This window comes from Nuphar pumila, chromosome 8 (assembly GCF_984573655.1).
Source record: "Nuphar pumila chromosome 8, dmNupPumi1.hap1.1, whole genome shotgun sequence".
In the NCBI taxonomy this organism is placed as follows: Eukaryota; Viridiplantae; Streptophyta; class Magnoliopsida; order Nymphaeales; family Nymphaeaceae; genus Nuphar; species Nuphar pumila.
In genome coordinates, this window is record NC_143256.1 from 121,656,336 (window position 1) to 121,668,838 (window position 12,503).

The following is a 12,503-nucleotide window of genomic DNA, read 5'->3' on the forward strand; positions in this document are numbered from 1 at the left end:
AATCTCATCGCCCATATGAGAGTACCATGGTTTACAAAAAACATATTTTGATCTAACAATTTGGATTTGAAAAGCTTTCTTTTTTTTATAATTACTTTTTAGTGCAATTGAGGTTGCTTACTTTTATTCACATTTAAACTATAATTCAATACTTACATGTATTGGTAATTCAATGCATGTTCTAAAGTCTATGTCACGAAGATCTTAAATGAACTATGATAAATCAATCATTAAGATCTATGCCACGAAGATCTTAAATTTTTAAAAATATATACGATAGATTTTAAAAAAAAAATTAGTCCATGAAAATTTTTGTTATTTTAATACATAAATATATTTTTTCTTGAAATGTTTTTAAAATATTTAAAAAATATCAGAGTCGTGTCAACGTATCATTGGACTTGTGCCACCCATGACACGGTGTCGGCGTGACATAGATTAATTACCAATGCATTGCCCATTGATACCAAATTTGTGGCACTCACATCTGCCCCCAAAACTTTCTCTGTCTATATATATTTATGCTAATATAAAATAAATAAATAAATAATAGAAACTTCTTTGACCCCTTATAACATATTTTTGCTTATAAAACACGTGTCCACCAATCAAAGCACGACTTCCCCAAGCGAACAAAGATTATTTTCCTACACATGGTGTTCGAGGATCGCCACTACCATCTCTTCTTCCTTCTTCAATTCAATAAATGATTACAAGCGAGTACAAACAGATCCATTGCGTCGTTTAATTCCCTCTTTTTGTGATTCTTTCAACCCTCATGAAATTTGTTCCTTTCTTGTAATTATTGGGCATCTAATCTTTATTCGAATTAATAAGGGTGGGGTCGAAGAGAAACCGGAGGAAGAGAAGAGAAATTGAAAGGGAATATAGATGGGCGTGGATTACTACAACATCCTCAAGGTGAATAGGAACGCCACAGATGAAGATCTCAAGAAATCCTATCGAAGGCTTGCGATGAAATGGCATCCTGACAAGAATCCCAACAACAAGAAGGAAGCAGAGGCCAAATTCAAGCAAATCTCGGAGGCGTATGATGTATTCCCTCTTTTTCTTCACTACCCATTTCCTCTTTCTTCTCTTTTCATCTTTTTAGAATGATTTTGATCGTACCCATGTTGAATTTCCTTGGTTTTGTGGGCTGTTTTGATTTTTCCCCTTTTTCGGGGGGGTTTGAAAGGTTTTGAGCGATCCCGAAAAGAGGCAAATCTATGATCAATATGGAGAAGAGGGGTTGAAGGGTCAGATTCCACCTCAACAGTACCCTGGTGGAGGCGGGAGCGGGAGCGGGAGCGGCACCGGCGGGTTCAGATTCTCGCAGAGGGACGCTGACGATATCTTTGCGGAGTTCTTTGGGACGAGCCCTTTTAGCGGGATGGGCAGCAGATTCGGTTCTTCTATGGCGGGGGGAAGTCGATCAACTCGATTCTCGGATTCCGGCGTGTTCGGAGGCGCGGCGGAAAACGTGTTCCGGTCAGCCTACAGCAGCGAGCCTGCGGGGCCTCGGAAGGATCCTCCCATCGAGAACAAGTTGCCGTGCAGTTTGGAAGTGCTTTACAGTGGATCTACCAGGAAGATGAAGATCTCAAGAAACGTGGTTGATGCTAACGGGTATGTATACACACGATTTCTGCTCTCCGCTTCGATTCGGTATCTGATTATTTGTTCTTGCACATCTAATTATATTCTGATCTTATCTTTGTTGCTAGGATCTCGGAATTATGAATGTACTTTCCTTTTCTAATTAGATTGGTTATTGGTGCATGTATAAGTAGTGATGATAATGTAACTATTTTGATCCATATTATGTGCGATAGTTGAATATGTTATGATTTTTCATGTAGTTGATGTCTTGATGGTTGTTTGAGATGGCAAATGCCATATTCCAATTAGATTGGTTATTGGTGTATGTATTAGTGTTGATAATGTAACTATCTTGATCCATATTGTGTGCCATAGTTGAATATGTTATGATTTTTCGTGTAGTTGATGTCTTGATGGTTGTTTCAGACAGCAAAGGAATGAAATATGGTTGTGGTTCAGGGTTTTAATTATGATAGGAATGCGTGCAGAATATAGAACCCGTAAGGCTGAGCCATCTAGATTGGACAAGGGCAATATGCTTTGTAAAGGTGACCTGTTAAGATGGGGGAAGCTTTTTTGCTTTTTTTTTTTTTTCTCTTTAAGAATATGGAGGAAGGGTGCAAGGTTTTAAAAGGCAACAGAGAAAGCAAAGGAAACAGAAGTCTTCAAATTTAAAAAAAAAACGGAAAAATGTAGGTCCGTACTCCTTTTGAATGGTGATGGAGTCTGGTGGGCAGATATATTTGAATCAAAGATATATTTGGTGATGCGTATGAGCTCAAAATTATGCCTTCAGCCCAGTTGTTTATCTTACAAAACTTTTAAGCTCTACCACAGAAATAAAAAACAAAAATACTTTGGATGAGTGTTCTTGTTTTGTCAATCATGGTATCAGCTCTATTTGATTTCTTTATTTCTGTGAATCGGTTTCATGAATATGGTTATTCATCATTATATATTAAAAGCAAAGCAAGGAATGATAATCACTTGGGGATTAAATGGCAAAAAACAACTTCATGATGTCAAAAAGCATCTATGTTCTCATCATTGCCATATTGGTCTGTTTATGAAATCTTGTGTTGAGAGTCTATCACCATTATCATATAAGGATGAGGTATTTGGAAATGGTGGCAGTTTATCACCATCTTGTAACATAATTGCCAATAGCCTATAACATGTTTCTAGCTAAATAGATAGTGTGGAGGCAAGTACGAGCGACTGAAGTAAATGCCTCTGCATGGTGTATGCCTTATAACACTTAGAAGATGATGATTTGACACTTAGAAGTTAGAACACTTAGTTGTTGCTCCATGAGTGCAATAGCATCCCTTAAATGCTATGTTTATGTATAAAAACTCTATATTGTCATATTTTCTTGTATCAAATCTCTAAGTTCTGGTGCCAACTAGAATTTCTGAGCCTAGTTATCTTGTTCATACAATTGCTCAAGGAAGCACCACACATTCTTTGCTTCAAATTTTGCATGATCAATCAACATTCCATGCTCCACTAACTTCAATAACCATGATTTAATCCTAGCTTGTTTATCCTTCATTCTTCAGTTTGAGTGTCATGGTTAGCACTTGGCATTCTTCACACATGGCTGTCTTTATTTATTCAAATAACCGCCAGAACCGCTCAATCACTTTTTTCATAAACTCTGCTTTGAACATGTGGTTAGTTCCATCCAACTTCACTGGGATTGATTGTGTTACTTTTTTTCTTCTTTTTTATTTGAGACAAACTTATCACACAAACACAATACAAGACAATATCAATAAATTAAATTCAGTTACTTCATTAAAAACCCCTCAAAACTGTTATGCCACCCTGTTTTCATAATACAAATCATGATAATATCCCAAAATCAGAAGTTGGCTGTCTCTAAAATTGTTCTGTTGTGTTTCAAGATTATAAAAAGAACCTCAAATAAAAGCCATTTTAGGTGTCGAAAAACTCATATTTGCAAACCCCTTAAAATTCCAAAAGCTACTTATTTTTTTAAAGAAAACTTTGAAACTCCTGATATATTGACCCAGAATACATGAAAGAAGCTCTAGACTCTTCTTTCCCATGCATCTTTCAGATGCAAATCACCTTGGTCCATGGCTTCAAAGCACTTGTCTCTAAGCTAGCCATTCAAACCCTAGTTGAGAAAAAGAAATATGATGATTGTGCCCCTAGCTCCTGTTTTCACAAGGAACCTTGGACCCAATGTTGTAAGTATCGTACCCATATTGTACAATACATATTATTACTATGGGCAAAAGCGATACGATACATACTCGTATTGCGATATGAGTGTGTATCATATCTGTATCGTACAATACAACCTTGTATCGTGTTGCATCGTACGATATAGGGTGTATCGTACGATACACCTCCGCCGCACTTTAAAAGGGTCAAAACTTATTTTTTATTTTTTGGGTTTTAAAGGCTTCTTGAGAGCTGACTTCATCATTTGTGTAGAGATCATTAAAGGGGTATCCATGCACTTTATGAGTTGTGAGAGCAATTTGAGAGTCGATCTGTGCGCAAGGGAGGGGGCTTTTGCAATTTGTTCAAGTAAGTGCATTTTCACCATGTTTTCACTAAAGGAAGTGGGTTAAGGTAAAAAATCTCTAGTCTAGGGCAACCTATTTAGAAAAAAATTACAAAACTATCTTTCAAGAATTCTTGCCTTGGGGGCTCACTTCCCCAAACCCCCACCTTACGTGCAAGGGGGGCACTGCCCCCCTGCAACCCCCACCAACTTACCGCAAAAGTTAGATCCACGGAAATTAGGGATTTATATTAAGGTAGAAATCAGACCTCACCTTCTCCAACAAAACTGTTGCCATAATATTTTTTTGAGTAGTATCTCTTGATTGAAGCATCATTTAACCAAGACACATCTCAATGTTGCGGCATGCATGTTAGGAATTTGCCGGATGCCGTGAAATGACAATGCTAGCAATTACTCACTGGTCTGAGAGAAGAAAGACATGAAAAAGAGATGAGTGAGAAATAAATGGTTGTATTTTGTGCAATTCATCATTGTTTCATGTGTTGTGATTTTTTAAAACTCTTGCTAATTTTTTTCTTATTTTACATGTTTTTTTTAGATTTTTAATTTTTTTTATTAAAAAATATGTTTTTTTACGAGATACAGGTAATGATACGATACTGACAACCTTGCTTGGACCTAATAAAGGATATTCCATATGTTTTGGTAACTCTATGTTGAAATCAACAATAGAAACTAATAAAATTTGATTGCATTTTTTTTATGTCTAGATTAAACATATAAACTACATATACACTCCAATGCTTGGATGTAATCACATTAAAACCGTCCTGAAGTCAATCAAGTCTATCTTGGTAGAGCTTTTCTGTGGAGATTGGTGGAACACCTACTGAAGTTGCTTCTCTTTTCACCATTGGATTATCAAGATGTGGGCATTTAGAATTTCCTAGCTTTTTTTTTGAATAATTTGGTGTCTTTGTGATTTATACAAGCCAAAGTTGTAGGCTATGTAACACAGACTCTTCTAACAGGGCACCGCAATCGCGTCGCACCCGCACTCATGCGGGTGCGACACTTGGACACGACTTCCTTTGTATCAGGTGAAGTCAACCACACTGAGGTCCATTTATGTTAAAAAATAGATTCAGTTAACCCTAACCAAGTCCAGTTTTTGTCAGAAATCTATGTGGCACCACAAATTTACTCAGCAGGAGAATATGAGAAAGGAGAGAAAGAGGAACAACAACTTACGGCAGCCACCTCTTGTTTTGGCGTGCCCTAATGACTTTATATTGCTTTATGTTACAAAATACATAAAGACCCTTTGGTAAAAGGGTAAATTACAAAGTGTACCCTACACCTATGCAGTACATATGTTTACACGATAACATGGATTTGGATCTATTTCAGACCCAATCCAATACAAGAATAAATCACGTGTTTTCACCCTCCCTCAAGTTGTGCATGATCTTGAATCATGGACAACTTGTTCTTTAAGAACCAATAATGGTGTTTTGTTAGACCTTTTGTAAACTAGTCAGCTACTTGATTTTCAGTCCTAATGTGCTGAGGCATGATTTCTTTTTCCTCCACCTTTTGCCGGATGAAATGCTGATCAATCTCAATGTGCTTCGTGCGGCTGTGGTGAATCAGATTAAAAGAGATACTGATGGTACTCTGGTTGTCACACAACAATAGTGAGCCTGTGATAACTTCTCCTAGATCATGAAGTAAGTGCCTCACCCAAGTTGCTTCTGTTGTTCCAGCTGCCATGGACTGATACTCTGCTTCTGTTCTAGATCTGGCAACAGTCTTTTGTTTCTTACTACTCAATGATACTAGGTTATTTCCTATGAAGATGCAATAACCAGAAACAAACCTTCTTTCATCTGGATCACCTGCCCAGTCTGCATCAGTATAAGTAAGTATTTCATGACCCTTCTTGCTTGACCAACTCCTTTGATAAGCAAGTCCATCTCCAATGGTTCCCTTCAAGTACCTCAAGATTCTCTTCGCTGCTTCAATATGTCCAGTTCTCGGCTCATGCATGAACTGAGATACTTGATTCACAACATATACAATGTCTGGTCTGGTGAATGTTAGATATTGTAACATTCCAACAATGCTTCGATATCTAGTGGGGTCATGGTATATTTCTCCATCTTGCGAACTTAACCTTTGGTTTATAGCACTGGGAGTAGTCAACGGTTTGCAATCTGTCATCCCAGCTTTACTTAATAAGTCAAGGGTGTACTTGTGTTGTATAAGAGTCAAAACATCGCCCTTCTTATCCACTTCAACACCAAGAAAATATCTTAATTCCCCTAGATCTTTCATCTTAAAATCTTGCATTAGCAAACCTTTCACCACCTGTATGTGATCGTCAGAGTTTCCAGTGATATGACTATATCATCAACATATATGAGCAACAAAGTAGTCACATCTTCATTTCTGTAAATGAACAAGGAATGGTCAAGAAAACACCTACGAAAACCATGATTTTGTATTTTGAATGAGAAGCTTTCAAACCAAGATCTAGATGCTTGCTTTAGCCCATAGAGGGCTCTTTTCAGCCTGCACACATATGCTTGTGGATCTCCTTCATCATATCCAGGAGGTTGCTCCATATATACCTCTTCCTTCAAATATCCATGCAAAAATGCATTCTTTACATCTAACTGACTCAACGTCCATCTATGTTCAACTGCTAGGGAAATGATGATACAAATAGTTCCCATCTTGACAACAGGACTAAAAGTCTCATCATAGTCTTGTCCATACTCTTGAGTAAAGCCTCGAGCAACGAGCCTTGCTTTATGACGTTCTATACTTCCATCCGGCTTGTATTTAATTTTGCAAACCCACTTTGATCCTACAACATTTTTGCCTTCAGGTCTAGGAACAATCACCCAAGTTTGGCACTCATGTAGGGCTTCCATTTCTTCATTCATTGCTTCAATCCACTTACGTGACTTGATGGCTTGATAAAATGCAATAGGTTCGTCTTGCTTCTCAACCTGTGACATGAATAACTGAAAATCTAGAGAAAAGTTGTCATAGCTAACCCATCTCTGGATTGGATGGCGATTCCTTACAGACCTTCTTGTAATGGGTTGGTTCATGCTCTCTTCTACATTATCGGAAGAAGGGTTCTTATCTCTTCTAGTATATACTTGGCCTGGAAATTATTTTTTAAAACCTTCACTTGTAGCAGGCGTCACTTCTTCTGATATGAGCTGTTCTTGATGATTTTCCTCTCTTATCTCAGTTCTGTCACAAGAAGGTTGACTAAACTCTTTCTCACCGGCAAATAAGTCTGCACTCATCCAGGGATCGTAGACTTCTATATTGCAAGGCTGACTTTGCTGAGATGAAAACTCACCTTCAAAATCCTGTTCATCAAAAATAACATTTCTGGAGATTTTAACACGTTTGGTAATGGGATCATAGCATCTATAGCCCTTGTAGTCTTCTGCATACCCCACAAATCTGCATTTGGAGGCCTTATCCTGGAATTTGTTTCTTAGAGATTTATCAATGTGCACATAGCAAACACAACCAAAGAGTCGCAAATCATTATAGTCAGGATGATGCTAAAAAAGAACAGAATAAGGAGATTTATCTGCAAGAACCAGAGTTGCCAGTCGAGGAAGCGGGAGCGGGAAGCGATACAGGAAGCGGAAGCGGGAAGCGAGGCACTTCTAAAATTTTAGGAAGCGGGAAGCGCGGGAGGACTTAGGAGCGAACCGGGAAGCGTCTCGGAAGCGACCTAGGAAGCGTCTCGGAAGCGAACCGGAAGCGACCTAAGAAGCGAAAAAGGAATCGACATAGGATTCAAATGAGAAGCGAAAGGGAAGCGATTTTGGGATATGATTCCCAATTTTTATTGTTTTTTTTTATGTTGATTGCCAGATCGTATACATGAATTTAGTGTTTATCATTGTAAAATTGGCTGAGCATTGGAGATTCGAGATATTGTATTTGTTGTTAATGTCCCTGCACACAAATAGAACACCAAGAAAAAATATGCAGAATATATCTAAAACTCGGCATGATAACACCAATAAAATATCATACAACTAGCTTCATATGAATATGAATACTCAACTATAGGCACCAAAAGTAAGCGAGAACTAACAATAAGTTCACATCCAAACTGAGTATATCACATCCATACTACCACAAATATCATACATGATATCCAAGCCATCAATACAATGAGATGAACTTACCTCACAATGCCGATAAGCGCATCAAGCCAAATCCAGGTTACCGCCTCTAGTACCACTTCATAAGCATCACGAGAACTCAGCCAAACATGAATAATATCAACCCAAATCACGTCTGTCTGATGGTATACATCAAAACGACCAAAATACAATCCATCCGAGACCCAAACACTCACCGATTGGATTACATTAAACAAAAAACCAAATCTGGACATAAGAAACCTTAATATCCAAAAATCACCAAAAAATCGATAGAAAATCAACCACTCAACTGATTGTCGGACGTCGAAGGTCGTTGGAGAATGTCGCCGGAAAAGGTTGCTAAATCGGCTGAGCGAGAGAGGGAGGAGGAGAGGCTCGAAAGAGGTGTGAAAAAAAACCTTAAGCCTCTCTTTCGAGTTTTTATTTCACAATTTTTTGAAATTTTCCATTTTACCCTTAATGAAAAAAATCTTTCTTTTAAAAAAAGGGTAAAATGGTAAAATGTGTACCCCTCTAATGGGGTACGCGTCCCCCATTAAAGGGGGACGCACTTTTTGTCATAAGGGTGCGCTTCCCCACGCGTTTCGGAAGCGCCACGTTACGCGCTTCCGAAGCGCCACGTTTCGCTCTTCCGAAGCGCGTATCGGGGAAGCGCGCTTCCCCTATAGTAGGGGCGCTTCTGGTAACTCTGGCAAGAACTGTCATAGGCAGGCGATTGATAACATGTACAGCAGTGTGAAAGGCTTCTGTCCAAAGACTAGTAGAAACATTGCTGTCATGGAGCATGCTTATGACACTCTCAACAATATGGTGATGTTTCCGTTCAGCCACTCCATTTTGTTGAGGTGTATGGGGGGCAAGATACTCACCGACTTATCCCATTATTTTGAAGAAAGTCAATAAAGTTGGTTGAGGAATACTCACCCCCCCCCATCGCATTGGAAATGCATGATATTGGTGGAAAATTGATTTCTAATCATTGCACAAAAATGTTGGAATAACTTAAAAACTTCATATTTGTGTTTCATGAAGTGTATCCAAGTATAGCGGGAAAAGCTATCTATAAAAAAAATATAATATCGATTTCCAGAAGAGAAACATATAGGAGCAGGTCCCCATACATCAGAGTACACAATTTCAAAAGGTCTTGAAGCTCTTTTATTTATAGAAGAAAATGGAAGAACATGACTCTTGCATAACTGACAACTGGAACACTTCTTAACATCTGACTCAAAAAGTAGACTAGACTCTGGAATAAGATTATTCGACACAAGCTTTTCAATGAAAGTACGACTACGATGACCAAGACGACCATGCCATATATATGGCTTATTGCATTGACTTATACTTAAAACATTCGAAGAACTTGACTTTGGAAGTTGTGACGACGACTTCGAGACAAAAGATGGCTTCAAGATAGCAGTAGAAGGATTCTCGTTGAAGACATATATATATATATATATATACAGCCCCACACTCAAGTTTTTTGAAGTGCCGCATCCACACCCGTATCTGCACCTGCACATATGTTACATAGGTTGTAGGGTTTCCTCAACAAGCTTTGGCTTGCCCAATATGTCAGCTTATCCATTTTCTTCTATTTGGAGGATCAGTTGCAACTCTATTGGCAAGACGATGATAATTGTGTTCCACAAACAATAACTTGGAGTTTTTTTGTTTTTCACTGGAAAGACAAGCCTCCAGGTTGGATTCCCTCTTGTGGGGATAATCAATGTACTTTGTGTTAGCGATATTCAATGAAGAAAGGAAGAAGCCTTAAATCCCACTGCTTAATTATACTAAAAGAAAAAGGAAAATTAGTAACTTGATGAAAGTGTGGCTTTAGTCATTTATTATTTGTCTTATGTTTTCTTAGTAAAACATTATTTGGCTAGTTGATGATATCTGATTTATGTCCCTAATTTTGAGTGCTGCTCAATAGGACTTTTTCTTTTCCCTTTTCTTCCTTTCTCTTCTTGTTTAACTGTGAGTGTTAAATCATTTTGCCATGCCTATATATGTGATCCTCTCATGAACCAAAAATCTTAGTAAAGCATTGGCCTCTTCAATGTTGGAAATTTTGGTTGCAATATCATAGTTGCCCAACAATAACAGCAATGCTCCTTTTGACTGGTTTTAGTCAACTATTTGATGCAATTGACTTTCTATAGTAACACTGTTCAGCATGTTGCTTTGTCATATTTCATCCCGTTTGGTATTAATTTGATACTATCTTTGATCCGGTGGGTTGTTCATATTGTTAAATACCGAGTAGGTACTCTTCTTATAAAAGAATGAAAATGCTTCCTGCAATTCCTTGGTATTTGATATAGTTATGTTTTTTGTTTTCAGTAAAGTGGCAGCTGTGGATGAGATTTTGACCATTGATGTCAAGCCTGGTTGGAAGAAGGGAACAAAGGTCACTTTCCCAGAGAAAGGCAATGAACAACCAAACGTTGTTCCTGCAGATCTTGTTTTCATAATAGATGAGAAGCCCCATGAAGTCTTTAAAAGGGATGGAAATGATTTGGTTGTCAACCAGAAGATATCTCTCGGGGAAGCACTTACTGGGACAACCATTACCTTGACTACCCTTGACTCAAGGAATCTGAAAATACCAATAACGGAAATCATCCACCCAGGTTACGAAATGGTAATCGCGAAGGAGGGCATGCCTATTGCAAAGGAACCCGGTAAGAAGGGGAATTTGAGGATCAAATTTGATATCAGGTTTCCCTCTCGGCTTACTTCTGAACAAAGAATAGGCATTAGGCAGCTTCTTATGGGAGGCTGATATACTATCATCCTGGTAGCTGTGTTGGTCGTGATGTGATGTTAATATTGGTGTTAATGGTTGCGAATGATGGTACTGGACAGTGGGATCATCCATAGCAGCAGGTCATACTGGTTTTTTACATCAGGATTTCATTGATCAGCCTGGATTGGTGCATGAGCCTAGTTAGCATATTGCCAGTTATTTGTAATTAGATTTCTTTGCAAATAAATCCATCTTTTAGTCTGAGGCATTTGTTAATAAAGGTAACTATAGAGGTTGCTGTAATTCCATTTCTGTTCTTGGCTATTTGGTTTAAAAACTCATGTTTTTCATCAAAAAAACACAATCCAAATACATTCTTTAGTAAGTTGACTGTGCCGAACACATCTGTACAGTCAGATTTAAGTAATACATGGGAAAAACCCTTTAACAGCTTGGTTAGCACAGCCGTTAGCTAGAAAAGTGATTAGCAGTTCTCTCTCTCTCTCTCTCTCTCTCTCTCTATATATATATATATATATATATATATAGAGAGAGAGAGAGAGAGGGGAAAAGAATAACCTAACTCATGGTTCCCGTTCATTTAGTCTTGTCCATGTTCGGTTCATTTAGATGGTGACTTTGAGGTGACTTGAACACCAGCTCGTATATTATAGATGGTTGATTGGAGCACTAAGAAGCGTCAAACGGCTGCTTACTTATGAGACTGCTGCTTCTGAATGCATTTCAAATACCTGCCTGAAATGAAACAACTCAAGTTTCTTTCTTAAACAAATCAATAAAAAGAGTGTTTTAGCCATTTTCTTTGATTAGTAAAAAGAAAAATTTCTTCTATTTAGCGTAATTGCGGACTTGAGTCGGGCGTCCGCAATGTAAAACCCTATGAGCAGAGGCGTAGCTAGGGGGGGGCAGTGCCTCCCGAAACAGTTATTTTTTTTTTTAAAAGCCCAGCCCTGATTCCATATTAAATAGATTTTTATCCATTTTTTAGCCCAGCCCTGACTGCAGCAAATAGTTTGATTTGTCCATATGAAATAGATTTTTATTGATAATTGTAGCCATTTTTTATTTTATCTCAAAAAAAAATTTTTTCGGGGGCGCTGCCCCCGAACCCCCCGACTATCACACTATTTTTTTTTTCCTACACCCTTGTTTGCCCCCCCCCCCCGTCACATGAATCCTAGCTACGCCCCTGCCTATGAGTACTCTTCTTGCCCACAAAAAATTGTTTCCATTTGACTTACGCCTTACAAAAGTGGGTGTACACCCTTATATCGAAGTCTCAACATCCTTCAACTTGAAAGCCTTAAGCCAACCCTTCCTTAAAAAAACAAAGGATGTGATAAGCGGTAGGTCGATCCCTATGTGTTTGAATAGGTGTCAATGGGTTGGGTTTGGCCCGAAACGC

At 38.3% G+C, this 12,503-nt stretch overlaps 1 protein-coding gene across 1 annotated transcript; it reads left to right on the plus strand.

Annotated features, from left to right (window-relative positions):
- Nucleotides 1–623: 623 nt before the first annotated feature.
- LOC149830475 (uncharacterized) lies at nucleotides 624–11,338 on the plus strand. Its single transcript, XM_090015828.1, has 3 exons — nucleotides 624–1,056; nucleotides 1,199–1,629; nucleotides 10,672–11,338. Exons 1-3 carry the CDS (start codon nucleotides 892–894, stop codon nucleotides 11,111–11,113), a joined length of 1,038 nt encoding a protein of 345 aa, XP_089871954.1. The 5' UTR covers nucleotides 624–891; the 3' UTR covers nucleotides 11,114–11,338.
- Nucleotides 11,339–12,503: the final 1,165 nt, after the last annotated feature.

Coding starts and splice junctions, on each gene's coding strand:
- LOC149830475 (XM_090015828.1), top strand. CDS start 892: ATGGGCGTGGATTACTACAACATCCTCAAGGTGAATAGGAACGCCACA. Junction 1,057..1,198: donor AAATCTCGGAGGCGTATGAT/GTATTCCCTCTT, acceptor GGGGTTTGAAAG/GTTTTGAGCGATCCCGAAAA. Junction 1,630..10,671: donor AACGTGGTTGATGCTAACGG/GTATGTATACAC, acceptor TTTTGTTTTCAG/TAAAGTGGCAGCTGTGGATG.